Below are 22,056 nucleotides of genomic sequence, written 5' to 3' on the forward strand. Positions count from 1 at the left end.
CATGCACCAACCTTATTATTTGTTTATGAACCTTCAAATCATAACTACCATGAAATGTTTTTTACCATGATAATGTTGATGTCTTTTTCTATCTCATGGTCGATGTTATGCATAGGTGACCAACTAGGAAGTTAACAAAATCCTAGCTTTTAATTTTTTGTTATGTGAAAATTTTTTATAAGTGAACAAAATCATTAGTAGTAAAGTTTTCATAAAAAAAAAAAGAGTCTAACCCGCAAGGACTAATTATGCTATTGATTAGTAGTAAAGTTTTCATAAAAAAAAAAGAGTCTAACACGCAAGGACTAATTATGCTATTGAGTATGAAATTTACTAAATTAATTACTATTTAGAAATAAAATTGAAGTTTTATAGAGATGACCACCTAAATTAAACTAAAGTATTTGACACAAGTAGATAAAAATAAAAAAGAATAGAACTTTAGGTTGTAGAGATAATAAAACAAATAAATCTAGAGCTTTTGGTTTCATCTAGTTAATCTCGCATAATTTATTATTTCTTATTATAAAATTTTAAATTTTCATGTTGATGATTAAAAATATCTCTTAATTATTCAATGTTTTCTCTCAAACAACATTAAAAATATATTATCCTAATAATTCAACATATCTCTATGTAAATTTAATTATTTGAAAATTCATTGAGTTCTTTGAATATTTCTTAATCTAAAACCACACTAATAAGGGTAAAATATCTTTACTTTTCTCTTAATTAATAGTGTTTAGTTTTGAAAGCTCTTAATCATAAATTACCTCCTAGTCTTATTATGATTTATTAGGTCAAATACTAATTGGCCAGAAAATCATAAGTAATAATATTAAGGATAAACACTAAACATTAAAAAAAAATTAAATTTAAATTGTGTAATCAAATCTAGACTACATCAAAGCCTTGGAAAAATAAAATCCAGTTCATAATGAATTTGAAATAAATAATATTCTTATTAGAAACTATAAAGGAAAACTAAAAAGAATAATAAAAGAAACTTTTTTGTTAGGAATCGGTTGAAGAAGCATTCACTACAATGTTTAGTTTTTTCTAGTTCTCTCATTCACTTTTAATGATAAACATAACCCCCTTCTTTTTAGCTTAGTTGATGCTTAGTTGATGGTTTCTTCTGTAGATTTTCTCTCTTTTTTTTTTTTGTTCAAAATCTCCTTTTATTTGTTTCCTGATTTTCTTTTCAAAAGTAGCAAATTCTAATGTAAGGAAATTTTTTTATTCTTACAATAAAAAATTTCATTTTCCTCTTTCTTTCTTTGTGAAAACATGTACAAAACCTCTTCAAGGTGAATTTATGCATTTAATTGGATTGTAAATGGGCTTCCTTAGTACCATGGGTCTCAATCCAATTATGTATAATGTTTAGCTAAAATTCAAAGATTAAGTGTTGAATTTCCACTCTAAAGTCCATGATTTCAAGAATTCACTTCTTACATATAAATAAAAACTATATAAAATAAAAATATTTAAGATAAATTAGCGTAAATTAAAAGTAAGAGCAGGTAAAAATCATATAAAAACTAAGCTCATCAAATACCTCTACTTCTTGTTTTTCCTTAAATAAGAAGAAAGAGAAAAACAAATAAAAATGAGATTTGGTTTAATTTATAAAATTTATTGTCTCAAAGATTGCCAAAAGTTTATAATCCAAAGGAATCATTCAATATCACATAAGTTTAAAAGTTAATTTAAAACTAAACTTCACCCAATTATTAATCCTCTAATTTATGTATATGTGTCATTCTCACATCGTTGTTAGCTCTCGATATGATTTTTATATAAATAAGTAAAATATGAAATGAATATCTAGTTAGGACATTGATATTTCAAACTTTATAGGCTTGCTTTTGAAATCACTCTCCACTAACATAAAGAACAAATATGACTAAGGATTACTAAATCTTTATTAGACTTGCGATGCAAGACTAAGATGAGGGCAACAAAAAAAGGATAGGATTCTAACAAAACAAAAGAATTATAATTTTTTTTAACACAAGTAGAACATACTCACTTCTAACACATATGCAACTTTTCCATCATTTCAATCTTAAAATACATCTATCCTTATCATGCTTTCAAAGATTCAGGCTCAAACAAAACAAAAATCTCAAATAATAGTAAAGAGGAAGAATCCTCCCATTATCAGTCTTGCTATTTTTTGTTACATTATTTTTAGCTTTACACCTCTCTCTTTCCCATCAAAAAGGCATGTCATGTAATATCAACAAATGATCATAATATTATTTTTTTTTTACTTTTTTTTTTACTTATAGACTTTCTATCTCTCACATCTTACGTATTTTTCTAAAAATAAATTTGTGTAAACTTAGTTCTCTTGAAGGGTAAGAAGATTAGTGTTTAAGATAAAATAAAAAAAGGAAAATGTTGTTAAAAAATAATTATAAGGCTAAAACATAATTAAACAAAGCTTAAAAGGGATGATTGGGGATAAAGATAATAAATTGGTAAACAAAGCTTAATTAATTCAAAAAATATCTAAATCATTTTCCATGTAATACTTTATCTAGGACTTCATCTCGAGTGTCATCAAACAAGCTTTAGAGTTTGTTAAGATCATACAAATTTATAGTATTCATATAAAATTTCTCTAGATATGCAAAATAATTGATGATTAATTTGAGATTTATTAAGGAAATAAAGTAAGAATTAAAAGAATCAACCAAGCTAAAAGAGTTTTTAATCGATTAAAAGTATTGAAAGAGCAATCAACCAAATGATCAGAAGTCAAGATCAGCCACAAGAAAACGATTGATAAATAGAGTTGAAAAAAGAATATAAAACTAAAAGATATAGTTATATTCATAACATGAGTCCTTAATAGAACAATTAATAAAAAATCAGATTAGCCTAGAAATTAAAAGAATATCAATAAAAATGAAGTTTATTTTATATTAAAATTTAATAAATCTCTTTATCTAATAATATCATTACCAAGATATAGTTATATTCATAACATGAGTCTTTAATAGAACAATTAATAAAAAATCAAACTAGCCTAGAAATTAAGAGAATATCAATAAAAATGAAGTTTAGTTTATATTAAAATTTAATAAATCTTTTTATCTAATAACATCATTATCAGTACAAAATTATAATTAACTATATAAGTATTTTGCAAATATTGTAACAATATAAATTGGGTCATACACTATTACAAGTGATGGTCATTCCCATATATTCAATTTCTTCAATTCAAATTATTTTTCATTTCCCCAAGGAGTTTTTATTGCTTTTGTTTATGGTTCTCCTTTACCTTTCCTGTATTTAAATTCTAGCAATTTATTTCCATACACTCTTATGCTTTTCTACATAACGGTGTTTCCTAGAATATACATCCCTTTCTTATCCCTTTCTTAAGGTATGAGATCTATAATATCACTTCTTGTTTGATGAAGATAGTTATCATCTTATCATAAATTGAATGCTAAGTAAAATTAATTGGAAACACTAATATTATAGCATACCTCAATAATAATATGAAATTCTCCACCCAACTTGAATTAAAAATAAAAAATAAATATAAATATATAAATCGTTGAAATACTAAAAATAATAAATCAATCTTGTTTTTTATTATTTTCCTAATTATACATCACTTAAAATCATAAAAAATATAGAAAAGCTTTTTAAATCACTGATAATCTATACAGTAATTTAGTGACACTTAACTATCAAAATTCTAAAATGCTTAAAACTCTCTAGATATTATTTTAATTTCTTATTATATACTTATTGATAAAGTAATGGAGATTTTCAATGATTATTATTTTTAAGATTCCCCATTCTAACCATTAACAATTATTATTAAAAAATAATTCAATTTTATGTTACTTATTTTTTTTAAAAAAATCAAAATTAAGGGTTGTAATTATAACTTATCAAAATTTACATGAAATTATTCTTATTTTAATATAATAACTTTTCATAATTATTCATTTATATAATTCAAAAGATATATTAAAAATTATTAATACATGTAAAAAAAAATTAATATTTTTACACATCACATTCAATCAACCAATCAAGAATATTGTAATTTTTCCATGGATCAGCTCTTTTATATCTCGAGTCTAGTCATAATGTTATCAATAATAGAAGAATTACCCTCGTGAGTTAGCACAAGTGATAAAATGATTTGACCTTAGATAGAGGAATGTCTCGAGTTCAAGTTTATTTTTGGATGGATTATGTAAATAATTCTTGTGAACCATAAAACATTGACCATTTCTTAAGAAAAAAAAAAAAGATGAGAGAAGCAAATGGAAACAAAACAAAAAAGAAAAAAGAAAATGAGTATAAAAACATAGAATTCTATGGAAAATGAATCACAAGAGATTTTAAATTAAAATTCTATAACTCAACTTATCTTTAAGTAATTTATGTTTTTAAAAGATTTACAATTCTTTGAATAAATTTAAAAACTATCCTAAACAAATAAGAAAATATAAAAATAATAAAATTATTAAATAAAGTAAACAAAAAATTATCAAGTATATTATTTAATTTTATAAACTAATTAGAAAAAATAAAATAATATATTTTTTAAAAAAATTCTTTACCTCATTAAGCTTTTGATCATCAAAGGATTAAGGTGACTTATAAGGTAATATTTGATATTAGAATAGTAGTAGTTATTTTTTAAAATATTTTTATTTGAAAATATATTAAAATAATATTTTTTTTATATTTTAAAATTTATTTTTAATATTAATATATCAAAACAATTTAAAAATATAAAATATTATTATTATTATTATTTTGAAAAGAAGGCCCTCTGAGCATGAACAGAGCTGGCGCGTGTGCAATCAGATTTGATATTAGATGGAAGTTAGGCGGAGGCGGATAACCCAATGCCATATGCGCTTGGGGCTCAACTGCAGACCTGCCCCTGTCTTCATCAACTCATCACATCTTTTCTTTACCATACTGCCCAGCTCTATAAAACCAGCGATGTTGGTAAGAAACGCTCAAGATTTAAAAATGGTTGGGAATTCGGTTTAAATTATATATTTAAAAATTTTAATTTTTTAAATAATTTTTTTATATATATTTAAATTATTTTAATGTGCTAATATAAAAAATAATTTTTTAAAATAAAATAATTTTATTTTGATATTTTTGTAAATAAAAAATATTTTAAACTATTATTGCTATTATAATATCAAACATGTAGGATTTTTAAAAATACAGTAATGATTATTTTTTAAAATATTTTTTATTTTATAATATAATAAAATAATATTTTTTATATTAAAATTTTTTTTAATATCATCATATTAAAATGATATAAAAACATTAAAAATTAAAAATTAAAAAAATTTAATTTTTCTTAAATATTTTTAAAACTCAAACCAAAACTAAATTGTCACTAAATAAAAGTGCATGAAAAGAGTAAAATACTTCCTCTTATTTCCTCTTATTTGTCTTTCAATTTTTTCTTTTAATTGTGAAAATGTCAAATGGATTTTTAAGTATTACTTTGAATTTCCATCTTATTTACCATTCAACATGTGAAAAAAAAATATTACAAGATTATAAATGTATGACATGCCTTTTGTTAATATGGTGTATATGATATAGAGTCATATAATTTTATATTATTTGATAAAAAAATATTTTATACATTGGAATTTTAAAGAGAAAATTCAATTAAAAATAAAAAATATATTTAAATTTAGAAATGAAATTTTTTCCCCTTAATTATAGCTTGATAATTAGTTATTAGACTAGTAAAATATCTCTCCTTATATCTTCTTTTGTTTGTTGTATAAGGTGCTTTTTGTAATTACATTTTAAGAAAATTTAATTTTTTCTAAATAATCATTTTATATTTTGATGTGAAAAATAAATTTTAAAAAATAAAAAAATAATATTTTTTCTTAAAAATATTTTTTAAAAATTCCCTAACACACTTTTAATGATAAACAAATAAATGAAATTTAAAAGAAAAAAGAAAAAAGAAAAAACAATTCCTTACGAGGATATGATTGGGAAATAAGGAACTTAAAAAAGGGATAGCTGGTGTACATTCCAAGGACTACAAGAGACAATATTACCCAGTAGCGTTTCCTCATCTTCGGGCTTAATTACCCTGCATTATCTTCCTAAAAAAAAATTGGCATTTCGTCTCTCTCTAGGCTGCTAGATCTCCATGGCTACTTCTTTCGCTCCTGTTTCAGTCTCATCAGGTATATAATTTCTTCTTCTTTTTGGTTTATAAAGGGTTTCTTGATTGTTTATTTCCTGAGAAAACAAAGCAAGATTTTTCTACTTTCGTTAGAAACAATTCTAACGTTAATGATTGATATTTTTGAGAAAAGATAATAATCTTGTACGGAGTATTACTATCTTGTAATGTTTTGAAAATCTTGATCATGAGAATTGAAGTGCTGTTATAGTATAAGAGAAGGAAATCGTGGGAGTTTGTGTTTTATTTGGGTTTGGGTGTAGGTGGAGGATCCCAACTTAAGCCACGTGAACTTTGGTCGACAAAATCCATTTCATTTGCCAAAGCACCGAGATTGGCAGTTGGAAGGAAATCAAACCTAAGTGGAAGCGGCCCCAAGTTCGCAGTTCGTGCCGAATACAAGTATGCTGCTGTTCTTGTTCTTGATTCCTGTCTTATAAATGTAACAAATCCATGTCATTTGATATGGCAACTCAGAAGCTTGTATTTAATGCCAAGAAATGGCCATAATGTTGACCTGTTGTTAATTTGCTATGACGGAAAGTATTTTCAAATGGCGAGATCTCGTCTACTACCTGTTTCAATGGTGTGGTCGCTTGTAGTAACAGATATACTAGCATGATTTTTGGATTTACTTTCTATTCTTTTTATTAGTTGATGTAGTGTTTGTTATAGGACCATTTCATTGACATGATGTCCATCACCTAGAACATTTATGAAGTCGATGCTTTTCTCCCTTAGGCAGCATTTGTTTCGAGTATCCCTCTACTTTTGCTGATTTAACTCATCATCATTATCTTCTCTTGTTTCTCTCTGTTATATGCAGTGATGGTAGTAGGGGCGGTGGCAGTGATTTTGTTGCTGGTTTTGTTTTAGGAGGTGCTGTTTTTGGAACTTTAGCGTATATTTTTGCTCCTCAGGTGATTAGATATCTTGCCCTCTTAAATAATTTTGGCTACAGAGTACTTGAATGCTTCTTTCAAAAGGAACTAACATGCCAACACTTCAGTTTAATGCATAAGGAAGACTTCTCCTTCACTGAAATGAATCATTCTCATTTCTCAAGTTGCTCCACCTTTGCACAATAATTGGCTAGAACATGTTGCATCAGATCGAGTTTACTCTCGATGTGCAAATGAAGTGGTTGGATGCTTGGTGTTTATGGTTCTCAAAAACATTTTGCTTGTTGTGCAGATGTACCATTAGAATCAGTATGATTACCTGTCATTTTTTCAAATTACTTCTTGATAACAACATATTTATAGGCTATGTACAACTATTGCAATTTGATAGCGTTACATACCTGGCATGGCATCATGCAATATTTTCTATCTTGAAAATTCTCAATGCTCTGCCGTTTGACATCCTTTTGTTGATCCTGTTCTCGATAATATGACTTGGGCTCTCCTGTTACCTTCCTCTTAACTAATCTAAAGATTAAGGTAGTACGTAAGTACCTTTAATCGTTAAATAAACTATAAGAGTAACACACAGTGTGTTTCTTGTTTCATTACTGGTAGCTTTCAGTATACATTGCTGTGTACGTTTCTTTCATTTCTGGATGCTACATGTCTTGCCATAATGACTTATTACCACTGTAATACTGAAAGCTACAAGGACATAAATGGATCATCCATGCTTTATACAATATATTGTCTTCGGATTGGAAAAAAAAGAAGGAATGTTGTTCATTGTTACTCTTGTTTGAGAAATGGCTTTTGGTTTATTGCTCTTTTGAAGTTCAGGTTTATTTATTAAGTGTTGGTTTCATGTTTGTTTTTTTCGTATTGTTTCAGATAAGAAGATCCCTGCTAAATGAAGATGAATATGGATTTCGGAGGGCCAAGCGACCAATGTATTATGATGAAGGATTAGAGGTAATTACATTTTATTCATTCATTATGCATCTTTTCTGCTTGCTGGATAATCTGTACAGAAGTTTAACATTGGATGCCCTTCCCTTTTCTGGAAAAGCAGAAGACTAGGCAGACCTTGAATGCAAAAATCAGTCAACTGAATTCAGCTATTGACAAAGTATCTTCTCGACTGAGAGGTGGTAATAATTCACCCCCCGTTCCTCTTGAAGCTGATCCTGAGGTGGAAGCTACAATGTGAGGGATGCGGTTCTGTTTGTTTATAATAATCTGAGACCACAAGTTTGAATATCAGACATGTACCCTGTTTTTTTGCCATTAATGTTGATCAAAGGTTGCTTTTGTGATTGTTTAAATGATAATATGAACTTTGTAGTTTGCCATTTTATTGGGCGAAATGTTTAGAGATTATTTTGAAAGCCGCATAAAAAAGCCTTCTAAAGATGCTTTTAGACTTCTTCCTTATTTCATTTTTTTGCCCTTTCCCCACTGATCAATGTTAGAACATGTTCAAAGATCGTGTTCATGAGGTCAGATGATCTCTCCTTTTGAGCTATGATAGTGCACTGATCTTCAAATTAATCCTCAGGAATCATGTGCTCGTCTGTGATAGTACCATGCAGATTTTTCTGTGAACCGAATTAGGCTTGTCTAATCTAGGGGAGGCTTGTCTAATTTTGGAAAGGTTTAAACTCTTCGAGTTTAAAATATAAGATTCAAGCGTTACTTATTTAAAAATTGATAGGTTCAAGCCCGTCTCGAACTTTAGTTGCTTGCTTAATGAGTTTGTAAATAAGTTAGATTTAAACTTTAACATATATTTATGACAATAAATATCAATCCCTATTCTACTATGATATCCATATGTTCTCACTAAAAAACATAGAATAAATAACTATTTAATAAGAAAAATTTTAAATTCATGTTCTATTAGATCTCAATCTTTTTAACTATTTTCCAACTACACTATAAACTTTACTTATTTTATTAGCTCTAAAATCTCATTTAATTGTGTAATATCGTAAAAGGTTATGTAAACATAGCGTGTTTCATGCATTTTTTTAAGAAATGTATTTATATTTTCAAGTCGTTATTTAGCACACATGAAGATAATTGCTAAAGAATTGTATTAAATTTATTTCATAAAAAAATGTATTTCAATACATATTAAATTAGTTATTTATTTTATGAAGTGTCAAACAAATTGTTTGTGCTTTCAAATTTTCATAAATTTGCAAATGAGCTTACTTACAAGCTTTTAAACAAACCTGATTATAAATCAATAGAAAGAAAATTTAAAGAAATTAAAAAGTAAAATCTCCAATCAATTTAATTTTAAAAGAGTAAAATAAAAAAAATTCAATTTTAAAAAATAAAAAATAAAAAATAACTTGAGTCAATTTAATTACACTTGTCAAACCTACAACTTGTTTTATGAGAATGAAATAACCTCGTAAAAAGTGAATAAAAAAATACAAAGCTCAATTTATAACAAACCAAATGTTGAATAATGAAATTTAAATAAAAAATTAATTAAAAAAACAACAAAAAAAACTCGAGTTAACCCTAGTTAATATGTTAAACTTGTGACAAATGTTATGAGACCAGGATAACTCAATTAAAAAAAAATTTGAAAAAACTATAATGTTCAATTTTCAACCAATCTAGAAATGAAGGATAAAATCATAAAAAAATCAATTTAAAGTAAATGATAAAAAAAAGCAACCACAATAAATATCAAAATTGATATAAAAATATTGACACGCCACTCTACTATGGTTAAAGGGCCATGCATAGGAACCGAGAAGATGAAAAAAAAATAAATAAAGAAAAGATAGAAAGGAAAAATGATAATTGGAGCCACGTTAGAGCTCTAATGTCACCACACATCACATAAAAGGATACTTGTTGAGATGATTTTAAATATACCAAGAAAGTTCATATTCAAATCATGGATAAAACTATATGTGCCAACATAACACAATGATCACCCTCTACCTTCTGGCTTGTGTGTTACACTTACTAACGATTTTTTTCTCTTCTTTCAATCTAGTCCTTGGTATGGATAAAAAAGGATTTGAATATTTATACGAGTTTCAAATCCACCCCCTAAACTTTCTATTGGTTTAAATCAATACAATTAAATTTTACTTTGTTAAATTGAGTATTAACCTAACATCAAAACAATTTTCAAACATTGAGATAAGTATATAGAAGGAATACGAAACAAACCATAAGATCCAATTCCAAGACAAAGCAATGTAGAAATCCATAGTCCATTTACTCATAATGCACAATGGATTCTATAGTATAAACACCATAATATTTAGTTTTTGCTAGATTATTGGCTTGTGTTGTGTTGCAAGTCATGTTAATTTTTTTAATGCAAAAAAATATCCGAACATTAATAACTTGTTTTCTAATAAAAATAATAATCATAAATTCAAATTATGATGCATATCACTTGACCTCTTTATTAAATATTAATATGATGAAATATTTGATTTAAAAAAAATAGTAAAACAATAATATATTGGATTGATTTGAATTAACCTGTCAAATCTATGATTTGGGTTATGAAATTATGATAATTCTATAAAAATAAAATAAAAATAAATTATGAGGATTAACTCCTAATCAACCAAATGTTGAAGAATTAAATTAAAAAAATAAGATTAAATTAAAAAAATAAGATTAAATTAAAAAAATAAGATTAAATTAAAAAAATAAGATTAAATTAAAAAAATAAGATTAAATTAAAAAAATAAGATTAAATTAAAAAAATAAGATTAAATTAAAAAAATAAGATTAAATTAAAAAAATAAGATTAAATTAAAAATAACAAAAAAAAGCTACCCAAGTCAACCTAGATTAACTTGTTAAACCTATAACTCAGGTTTTGAGGTCAGAATAACCCCATAAAAAATAAATCAAATAAAATTATGGAGTTTAATTTTAAACTAACTCAATGTTGTAGGATGAAATAAAAAAAATCAATTACGAACGAAAATAAAAAAAAAATAACCCAAGTTAACATGGGCTAACCTATTAAGCTCGTGACTTAGGTTATAAGATTGTAATAATTTTATTAAAAAAAAAATTACAAAGCTCCATTTCCATTATATCCAATGTTAAAAGCTGAAATTGAGGAAAAAAAACTAAATCCATGAGACCAAGATAACTCAATAGAAAAAAAAATAAAAAACAAATTATGAATTTTAATTCTCAACTAATATATTATTGAAAAATAAAATTAAATGAAAAAAAAGAAGATTGAGTTGTTGGAGGGTAAAATTAAAAAAAATTAATTAAAAAAGGATAAAAAAATGAACCAAGTCAACCGAATTCAACTTATCAATCCCACTACTTGAAATATGAGATTTGGATAACCATATATAAAGCAAATAGAAAAAACTACAAAGTCTAATTTAAAACATATTTAATTAATTAAAAAAATCATCCTAAAGTTTAATATATTCAACCTAGGTTAACTTGCTAAAAGAGAAACCAAGGTCATGAAATCAGAATAACTCTATAGAAGTAAATAAAAAAAATTACAAAGTTCAATTTCTAACTAATTTAACAATGAAAGATAAAACCATATAAAAAAAAATGAATTACAAAAAGTTATCCTAAAAACATAACTGAAGTCAATCCAAGTTAACCTGTTAAATTCATGATCTAAGTTACGAGATCAAGATAAATTTATAGAAAGTTAATAAAAAAAATCATGAATCTCACTTCCAACTAATCTAATGTTAAAGGTTAAAATTAAGAAAAAAAAATTAAATCCATAAGACTTGTTTATAACTTTACATAAAGAAAATAAAAAAAATTACAAAGCATAATTTTTAAAATAATATAATATTAAAAGATAAAATTAAAAAAAAAACTTGAAAAAACATAAAATACTATTAACTTAAATATTAGTTTATCAATGTGGCTAAAAAATAACATTAATGTAGTTACCCTTTACCCATTAGTGTTTTGACTAGATCATTGACCTACACAATGCTGCGGGTCAAGTTAAATTTTCTTGGATATATATATAAAAAATATTTAGATGCTGTTATTATTTTTTTTAGTGGGAAAAAAATTTAAATAAGGTAAAGGTTAACCCGATATTTTCTAGTTGACTTAGCGGGTCCAAAAACAACTCATACAACCTGTAAAAACATAGTTTAACTAATAAAGCTTCAAGAAGATATTTTTTTAATATTAAAATAACAACTTATTGAATTGACTTTAGTCAATATAGATTAACATATCAAATCTACGAACCAAATTATGAGACTATAATAACCCTTTAACAAACAAATCAAAATAAATTATGAAGCATAATTATCAATCAACTTATGTTAAAACATGAAATTAAAAAATAAATCAATTAAAAAAGGACTTAAAAAAGGACCTAAGTTAACATGTTAAACTTACGACTAGGGTCATAAGACCGATGCAACCCCATAAAAAGTAAGTTGAAATAAATTATGAATTTTTATTTCCAATCAGCTCAATATTGAAGCATGAGATTAAAAAAAAATCAATTAAAAAAGAATATAAAAAATGAGTTGGTTTAATCTACCAAACCTATGAACCAAGTCATCAGATTAAGATAACTTCATAAAAAATAAAAAAATAACTTAATTTAATCTGGGTTAACCTACCGAATATACTACTTTGGTCATAAAATTAGGATAACCATATAAAGAGAAAATCAAAACAATTTATGTAGCTCAATTCTCAATTATTCCTATTGAATTTAATGTTAAACGATAAAATTTATAAAAAAAATTAATTAAACAATGAGACAAAAAATGAGCCAAGTCAATCTAGATTAACTCATTACACACTATTCAGATTAACTCATTACACACTATTCTCGAGCCATGGTGCTGAAATAACATATTAAAAAAAAATCAAAACAAATAATGAATCTTAATTCTTAATCATACATCGTATTAAATGATGAAATTAGGGGGAAAGTCAATTAAAAAAATAAAAAAACCAAGTGAATTGGGTTAACTAACCAACCCTGCAACCCGAGTTATAAAACAAGAATAATCCAATAAAAAAATAAATATAATGTTGAAGTACTCATGCCCCAAGTCATGAGACCGAGATAACTTCGTAGAAAGAGAATAAAAAATAACTTGATTTAAGTATGGTTAAATGTACTAAAATTCATGATCTGATCACAAGATCAAGATATCATCATATAAAGCAAATCAAATAAAATTATGAAATTTAATTTTCAACCAATTAAGTATTGAATGATGAAATTGAAAAAAATCAACTAAAAAAGACACAAAAAAAACTCGTATCAACTCAGGTTAACTCATTAAACATTATTTTCAGGTCATAAGACCAAAATAACATAATATAAAGTAAATAAAACAAATTATAAAATTTAATTCTCAATCAACTTAAATATTAAATGATAAAATTAAAAAAATAATTAAAAAAAATATAAATCAACCAGCTTAATCTATTAAATTTATAGTATATGTCAATAAAAACAAATATAATATTAAAAAAATTAAAAAAATATTGATTGGAAAAAAAAAGAACTATTTCAAAAAAAGATTAAATAATAATAATAATAATAATAATTCATTCAAACAAGGATGACTACATAATTTTAGGGTAGGTCCAGACTCTTGTTCGGGCTTACAATGTATTTAATCATATCTAAAATAGTAAATTTTAAAGTGTAGTTATTAGTGGAATACTTTGCTTACCATTATATATTTAAATATTGCGGGCTATAAAAAATCTATCATTAACGGTAATCGACCATTAAAAGAAATTAATTGCCATTAGTAAAACACTTTAATTCTAGATTCATTTGTATGGTTTGTTAAAATAGTATAATGATAATGTTATTTTTTCATTATAAAATTTTAACAAGAATATTGAAGTCTTTTTACAAGACATTAAATTGTCTAATAATAAATAAATTTTGTTCCATCTCAATTGTGTAAAACTAATATTAAGAAATATTTTTGTATTTTCACAAAGATATTTTTATTGTTATAATATTAGCTGAGGTGAAATTTAGTATTTGTTGAAATATAAAAAATAATAAATAATTAAAAAGCACAATAAAACTAGCAAATTATTTTTAAAAAATAAAAATAAAATTAAAGTCAAAGGATTTTCTTTTTTATTTTTCATAATAGTTTTTGTTTTTTGTTATTATCTCGTCAGCTTAGAAAAATTTGAAAAGATAAGTGCTTCTATAACACAGTGTTATGTCATCTATCTTAAGGTCTGACTCTTATTAATATTTGTGGTTTAGTTTGTTATCGATAGATTTTTTTTATTCTTTCTTCTCTCGCTCTTTAAAAATTATAATTTGGCTTTTTTTATTATTAGTATTTCAATTTCAGTCTTTATTCTTTTAATTTATAATTTTTTTTATAAGTTTTATATGTTTTCAATTTTATCCTTCAATCTCAATTTACCAAATATTATATATTTTTTAATTTGATCCTTTTTTTTTTCTAATTTTGTTCCTCGACTCTTCTGTTAAAGTTTTGTTAGTTTTTAATTTTATATTTAATTCAAATTTAAGGTATTATGTTTTTTTTTTTAATTTGGTTCATTTTTTTTCTAGTTTTTTTTTTTGGTTTTTTTTGTAAAAGTTATTATTCTTTTTAATTTCATCATTCAATCAAAATTTTATTTTTATATTTTATTGACAATTTTGATCCTTAATGTTTTTGGAATCCTTTTGCTAAATTGATTTTTCTTTTCAATTTTCTTTTTAATTTCACCCTTCAATCAAATATAAAATATATTTTATATTTTAATTTTGATCCTTAATCTTTTAATAGCTATTTTTTGAATCATTTTGTCTAATTTAAATATTTTTTTAATTTTATCCGTCAATATTTTATTAATTGAGAATTGAACTTCATAGTTTTTTAAGATAGAGTGCTTCAAGCCTTAATAATCTGGGTTATGAGTTTAAAAGTTATCATATTTTTTTTATTCAGATTATTTCAATCTCATGATTTAGACCGTGAGTTTGACGGGATATCTCGAGTTGGCTCGACCTTAATTGTTGAGGTTACAAGTTTATTATGCTAATTCGGGTTGACCAGAACTTGTTTTTTATACATTTTTTTTACTCCATTTTATTCTTTTGTATTTAAATGATTATGAATTGAAATACATTATTTTTTTTTGAAAAGAAGTTATTTTTCTTCAACTTATCCTAATCATTTTTCTTTTTAAATTTGATTTTTTTATTTTTTGCACAAAAAATAATCTGGTTCCGTATATGTGGCTAGTATAGCCTAAAACGTCACCTATCAACTACAAAATTTATGGGGTGAGTCGGACATCCTTCTCTGGTTAAATAACTAAACACCCTTGATTGCATCAAGACAATCAATGCATGCATTTGCTTCTCCGAATGTGTGGCTGCCTTCAACCTGCCATTCTAATTCACACAAACTTCTACATATGGTGCAACATCTCATCAAGACCTCCATCTGAGGCTGATTCTGGGTAGTTTGGAAGTCAACTTCTAGCTTTAAATATTTGAACTCCAAGCTGGTTCAAGCCAAAACTATACTCCTGGAAGAGCAGCATCTTATCCCCTTGGAAAAAACTACCAGAGCTACAAAAAATAGAGGCAAACTTTAATGCCATTTGGGTAGCGAAATATGAAATTGAAGAGGTCATCTGGGCTTATTTGACGGCAAGGTAAGATATTATAAAATAAAATAATAATAATAAAAAAATCCCGGTGGAGGAGCTCCTCCATTTCCATAGAGCCCAAACAGAAATCTGAAATGAAATGTCCCAGTCCTAAAGATGCGCTTGCCTACACTGTCCGAGAATGTTAGTAGTTAGCGAAGATCTTATGTCCATTCCAAAGAAGCACGCTTAATTCTCTTGTTTGAACGATCTCTTCCAGGGGATCTTTAGCAATCTTAGGGTCCACAGGGACGGTTGCTATAATAGTTTCCTCGACATCATGGCAGATATAATGGCTTGTCTCCATGGCGGCCGATCAGCAATTGTGCTCCAAAATGGGTGTTTTTTTTTTCTTTGTCAAAATATATGATGGTGTTTTATTTTTTATTTTTTATTTACTTTTATCTCTAATCTATTAGTTTAATTTAATTTTTATATAAAATTTAATTTTTGTTCTTTTAATTTTTTCTTTTACTAATTAATTTTTCCAAGCCTCATGACCGGGGTTATAAATTTTAAACGTTCACATGAGTTTTTTTTTTTCCTTTTAAGGTTTTTTTAAATTAATTTTAATTTTAATTTTATTATTTAAAATTATTTTTTAATTTATTTTAGTGTTTTATTTTTTATTTTTTTTATGAGGTTATCCCAATTATATATCTATGGTCATAACTTTAATGAGTTGACTCAAGTTTATCCAAAAAAATATTTGGGTTTCATAGTTTTACTCAATTTACTTTCGTTAATTTTTTATTGGCATGAATAATTATTTGATTAAATAAAAAATTTATTCTAAGAAAAAAGTTATTAAATATAATTGAGTGCATGACACATATTGTAAGATCAAATATTTTAATCTAAATTATCTCTTAATTAAATATTAATTTATGTAATTAGATGCATATGTAAGCATTCCAATTTATGTTGGGAGTTTTTTATATCCAAAAACACGTTGAAAAAGCTTGTATATTTATTTTTTTTACTGAAAAAATTTGACTTTCATTGAAGCCCGAGTAACATAGCTAGCTGACATTGTCGTCTCACTACTTGCTAAAAACTAAAAATATACAAATTTGGTTAAAAATATAAAAACCTAAAAGTATAAAAAAAGTTTAGAAAAATGATAATTATATATATATATATAGTGTATTTTTATGTGAATTTGAATGATATGGATTTATTTAGGAATTAAGGAAAGTAAAAAAAAAAAGAAGTGATAGAATCTATTATCAATTAACAAATTCTATGCAATTTTACCCACCATGTTACACTTTAAAAAACATTTACCAACTGTTAATTAATTAATGGATTCTTTGATCAATATGTTACCCATTATTCATTCCTTCCTCCGACAAGGAGAATCTATATCATTTATATAAAAAATAAACACTCATGTATTGATTATATGTAAACATTAGTTGTTCACTACCAAATAGGAGAATGGAGACCAAAATCGATCATAAATAGTGAAATCAACCAAGTTTAAAGAGTTATAATTAACTAGGATTCTTGATGAACCGAATAGATGTTATCGATTGTAGGAGTTTGAGTTCACATAACCAATCAAAATGTTCAATCCTACTTAGAACAATCTCAATGTATTAAAATGATAAAGCATTGTAGATTAATTAGGATTCACGTAATTGTTAACAAGAAGAAGTTTATATTTTATTAGAATTAAATATGTAAAGCTCTTTATTTTATACAAATAAATTGTATAAAATTATAATTAGATATTTATATGAAACTTAAACACTATACATATATAAGGACATACTACTATTTTATTATACTAGTTGTAGAAGATTCAACTGAGAATCTGGAACGGATTGAATGTGAATCTAGAACTAATTAAATGTATATGGAAGGACAATTTAACTTTACGATTGCTATACCTAGTTATTTGTTTGAGTTAGATATTTAGTTGTTATGGTTGTAAAGGTTTAGGTTGAGTGACACCTTTAAAGATCCAATCTTTTGGTAAGATAATATTTTTTTTATTAGAGAGATTTGGATGACTGTATTTTATTTAAAAATGTCTATTTAAAGAAGTAAGGTGTCATCTTTTTGGGATTGGAATTTATGTTTACTAGTAAAATCATAAAGCATGTATTTTATAATGGATCTTAAAGATTAAAGTTACATGAATTGATCTTTTAAACATATTGTAATTATGAGTTTTTATTTATAAGATTATACTTTGTAGGATCTTTTTGTCTTTGAGAGAAATGATTAGGTTTGTATAACAATTAAAAGAAGTGGGACTACTACATAAACTGGACTCAATGTAATTGAGTAATGAATTAGAAAATTTTTGGAATCTAGCATCTCTAAGAACAACTAGAATGAAAGTATTTAAACCTTTTTTTTGGTAAGATGTTCGATTTCTACTTGTACAAGGCCAATATGTATATGTTTATAGTTTTTGTCTTTGTGTTTTTATAAGGATATTTGGAAAAGAAGTTGGATAGTTTTAAAAGACTTTGTAAGCAGAATATCCTTTCTTTAGTTTTTGTTATTAATGGGTTTGAAAAGATTGAAAGAAGAATTTTGATAAATTTGATACTTTTGAACCTTTGGAATTTTCCAATCATTAATATTATTTTTATAAAATCTTCAATTGTAATCATTATACTATTTATAATTCTTTTGTTTTAGAGAGTCAGAGATAGAAGAAGCTGAAATAGAAGATGTTATATAAAAAATAAAATCTATATTTTAAAAAGATAATTTAAAAAATAGGTTACAAGTTATATGAATTTACTACCCTGTCATCACTCTGAAACGAGATTTACACCATTCAATACCATTCATCTATACTTCTAAGGCTCTCTCTTCTCACTAGGTTTTTTAGATTTTGTATAACCAATATTGCTCAGATCCTATTAGGCTTTAATACTAATATTTTATGTGTGTGTGTGTGTAAGAGATATATATAAGAGTATTGGCCTAAAAATGTATTACATATTTCTTTGAAGTAAATATACTCTATTGGCTAGAAATATAAGAGTATTTTTAACTAGGTATTTGGCCAGCTTTTAAGATTTTTAAAAAGCTGATCTCGACTTACAAAAAATGACAAACAACAAGAATATAACTTTTTCAACTTTTCAAAAAACCAATCTCAAGACTTTCTATATAAAGAGGCTCTTTCCAAGCTTTGAAGGCAGAATCTTTTAGAAGAGATAATCTGCAGAAGACATCAAAACCTCTCCCTTATAACTTTTTGTAACCTTTTATATTGCTCTCCTATGTCTTGTAAATAGATTCATATTTTTTTAATCCGAACCATAACCCATATATCTTATGTACTAGTTTCTATATAGATTTAAGTAAGATTCCTTTAAATTTCATTTTATTCCAAATCCTTACTGTTATTTTGTATTTATATTTTTGCAAAATTAAATATGCTTTATGTTTGTTAGATGATTATGTCATTTCTTAACTTGTCTCTACATTCACGTTATAAATTTATGTTGTTTTTATAGTTTTGCTTTGTTTTCAAATCAAGTATATCAGTTGGAAACCTGTGACCATATCTTTATATCATTCTTAGGTGTAATAATACCATGTACTAGTTTCTATTTTTATTTTTGATTATCCATTCCTATTTCTATTGGTATCAAAATCTATTGGGATTCGAGTAGTATTGGTACATAAGATTTTAGAGCCTTGGTTAGAAGAGAGAACCTTAGAATAATATATGAATGCTATGAATGATATAAATCTCGTTTATTAGTGATGATAGGGTAATAAATTCATATAACCTGAAATTTGTTTTTTAAATCATCTTTTAAACCATGGATTATGTTTTTTGTAGAACAACTTCTATTTCAGCTTCCTCTACTTTTAATTATGATGAAAGTAAAAGAGTTATAAATAGTGAAGAAATTACAATTGAAGATTTATAGTAAAATAATAAAAATACCATTAAAGTTAAGAATATTCATGCCTAAGGTTAATGAGTGTTTTTGTTTTTTACAATGGTGTTTTTATAATTATAAAGTTATCTCAGAGAAAATTTCATATTTGGCTAAATAAAAAACGATAGGTACATATGTGGCCTTTCTAAAGACTAATTGGGAGGCATCCGTGCCTTTCGGGTAATGCTTCCTAGTGTTAGAAAAATCTCCTTTTGCTATTGTGTCATTTTTCTATTGGCATGTCATTGGTGTAGTCTAATTAGGTATCATAAGCCTTTTTTTCCTTTCTTGTACCTCTCATCTCAAACAAATTATAGATTAGCCTTCTTAGTTGTTAATATTTTAACTTCAATATTTTTTTTTTATATTTCTACATTTTGATCTTGACCTTTTTATAGAAATTTTATTTATTTTCAATTCATCTTTTAATATCAATTTATCAAATATTATATTCTTCAATGTTATCCTCATTCTTTAAATTTTTTTTCTTGTTTTGTTTTTTTGTAAAAGTTTTAGTGGTTTTCAATTTTATCCTTTAATTCAAAATTATAATATTATATTTTTCAATTTTTCTCTCATTATTTTGATTTCTATTTTTTTCTTGTTACTTTTGTAAAAGTTATTATTTTTTCAATTTCACCTTTAAATGACAACATTGTTTTTATTTTTATGTCTATTATGATCCTCATTCTTTTCAATTTTTCTTTTTCCTTTTACTAAATCAATTTTTTTAATTTCACCATTCAATTAAATATAAAATGTATTTTTTATTTTAATTTTGATCCTTATTTTTTAATTGTTTTTTTTAAAAACCTTTTATATAATTAAGAATTTTTATTAATTTCATCCTTCAATATTTAATTGGTTAGGAATTGGACTTTATGATTTTTCTAGATTAGGTGCTTTAGGTCTAATGATTCAAGTCAGAGGTTTGAAAAGTTAACATAATTTATTTTTTAAAAAGGCTTGATAATTTTTTTTTATTAAGTTATTTCAATCATATAATTTGAATCATGAGTTTGGTAAGATAATTAGCATGGTTATAGGTTTTCCATGAGTGATTTTTTATGTCTGTTTTTAACCTTATTTCAACATTTAAACATCATTTTATACACAAAAAATAGTCTAGTCTCATAGCAAAGTGCAAGCACTCAGTCTAGTAGTAATATAACAAGGACACCCTAGTAGGATAATTTGCAAAAAAAAAAAAAATTATATAAGCAATTAAGAAAAAAACTAAAAGAGAAGGAGAAAACTTTGTTTACCTAGATATGGTTCATTGTTGACATGAATAGTATTTTCTCCTTTTTGGCTTTAAAAAAAATTATTAGTCTCTAGCCTTTTTGGCTTTAAAAAAAATTATTAGTGAAATGTTTAAGGGTAAAATAGTCTCTACATTAGGATAATTTTGGTGTTCTAAGATAAATTAGGGATATGATAGGTATTTTTCATTTTAAATTTATAATATATTTACATCACTACCCTTAAAAGAAATAAATTTTTAAGCTTCTATTGATGGTTACTTTTGTATTTTCATATAAAAAATACACAGTAAAATAACCTATCTACCCTTAGAATAATAATAATAATAAAATAGCTGATGATGGGGGGTGACACAACCAAAAGATCGATGTCTTCTTCTAAGTGTAGGAGTGTCGAAATAATAAATAACTCGGTAAGACCGGGATCAAACCATAGAGAGGTTAATTGTATAAATTATAAACAACAATAATATAACAACAACAACAATAACAATAGTAATAATAATAATAATAATAAAGAAAAGAAGAAGAAGAAGTTGATGAGAACTTTAAGATGAAAGATTAATGTGAGGATCAAACAATGATAAAAATAAATATCAAGGTTAGAAGATCCATTAATGATATTTCAAACAAGTATAATATAAACTCTTTTTATTAGTCAATTGAAAACCACACACAGAAAATTTCAATCGGATTATAAGTTGTTAACAAGATTATATTAGTTATCTTATTCGAATAATGCTAATACTTGTAAATATTGTCAGGTATTCATGATTATAACTTATATTAACAACAAATCAAGTTCCTTTTATAGCACAAGTGTCAATTATACCATACGGTTCAGCCATGAAAGTACCAAATATTTGTTATACCAAGTGTTATATAACATAAATCTACACTAACCATTTAACAAGCAAAGTATTAAAAGTGAACGAGATAATAAATACAAAATATATTAGTATTAATATTAAAGTCCAAATTGACTTTACACTACACTTATTCTTACAACATTAGTGTAATCTTTTCACCATGACATAATAAACTTAACTAAACATAAT

At 25.2% G+C, this 22,056-nt stretch overlaps 1 protein-coding gene across 1 annotated transcript; it reads left to right on the top strand.

Moving 5' to 3' along the window:
- The first annotated feature begins 6,074 nt into the window (after positions 1–6,074).
- On the top strand, positions 6,075–8,563 carry LOC105139635 (uncharacterized). Its single transcript, XM_011046142.1, has 5 exons — positions 6,075–6,233; positions 6,496–6,634; positions 7,059–7,152; positions 8,029–8,109; positions 8,210–8,563. The coding sequence occupies exons 1-5, from the start codon at positions 6,197–6,199 to the stop codon at positions 8,345–8,347; spliced, it is 489 nt and encodes a 162-aa protein (XP_011044444.1). The 5' UTR covers positions 6,075–6,196; the 3' UTR covers positions 8,348–8,563.
- The last annotated feature ends 13,493 nt before the right edge of the window (positions 8,564–22,056 follow it).

Source organism: Populus euphratica, unplaced genomic scaffold (assembly GCF_000495115.2).
Source record: "Populus euphratica unplaced genomic scaffold, PopEup_1.0 scaffold96.1, whole genome shotgun sequence".
Classification (NCBI taxonomy): Eukaryota; Viridiplantae; Streptophyta; class Magnoliopsida; order Malpighiales; family Salicaceae; genus Populus; species Populus euphratica.

Excerpts from the sequence above, each read along its gene's own strand:
- LOC105139635 (XM_011046142.1), top strand. The coding sequence starts at position 6,197 with ATGGCTACTTCTTTCGCTCCTGTTTCAGTCTCATCAG. Across the intron at positions 6,234-6,495 it reads TCCTGTTTCAGTCTCATCAG|GTGGAGGATCCCAACTTAAG; the intron begins GTATATAATTTC and ends GTTTGGGTGTAG. Across the intron at positions 6,635-7,058 it reads GCAGTTCGTGCCGAATACAA|TGATGGTAGTAGGGGCGGTG; the intron begins GTATGCTGCTGT and ends TGTTATATGCAG.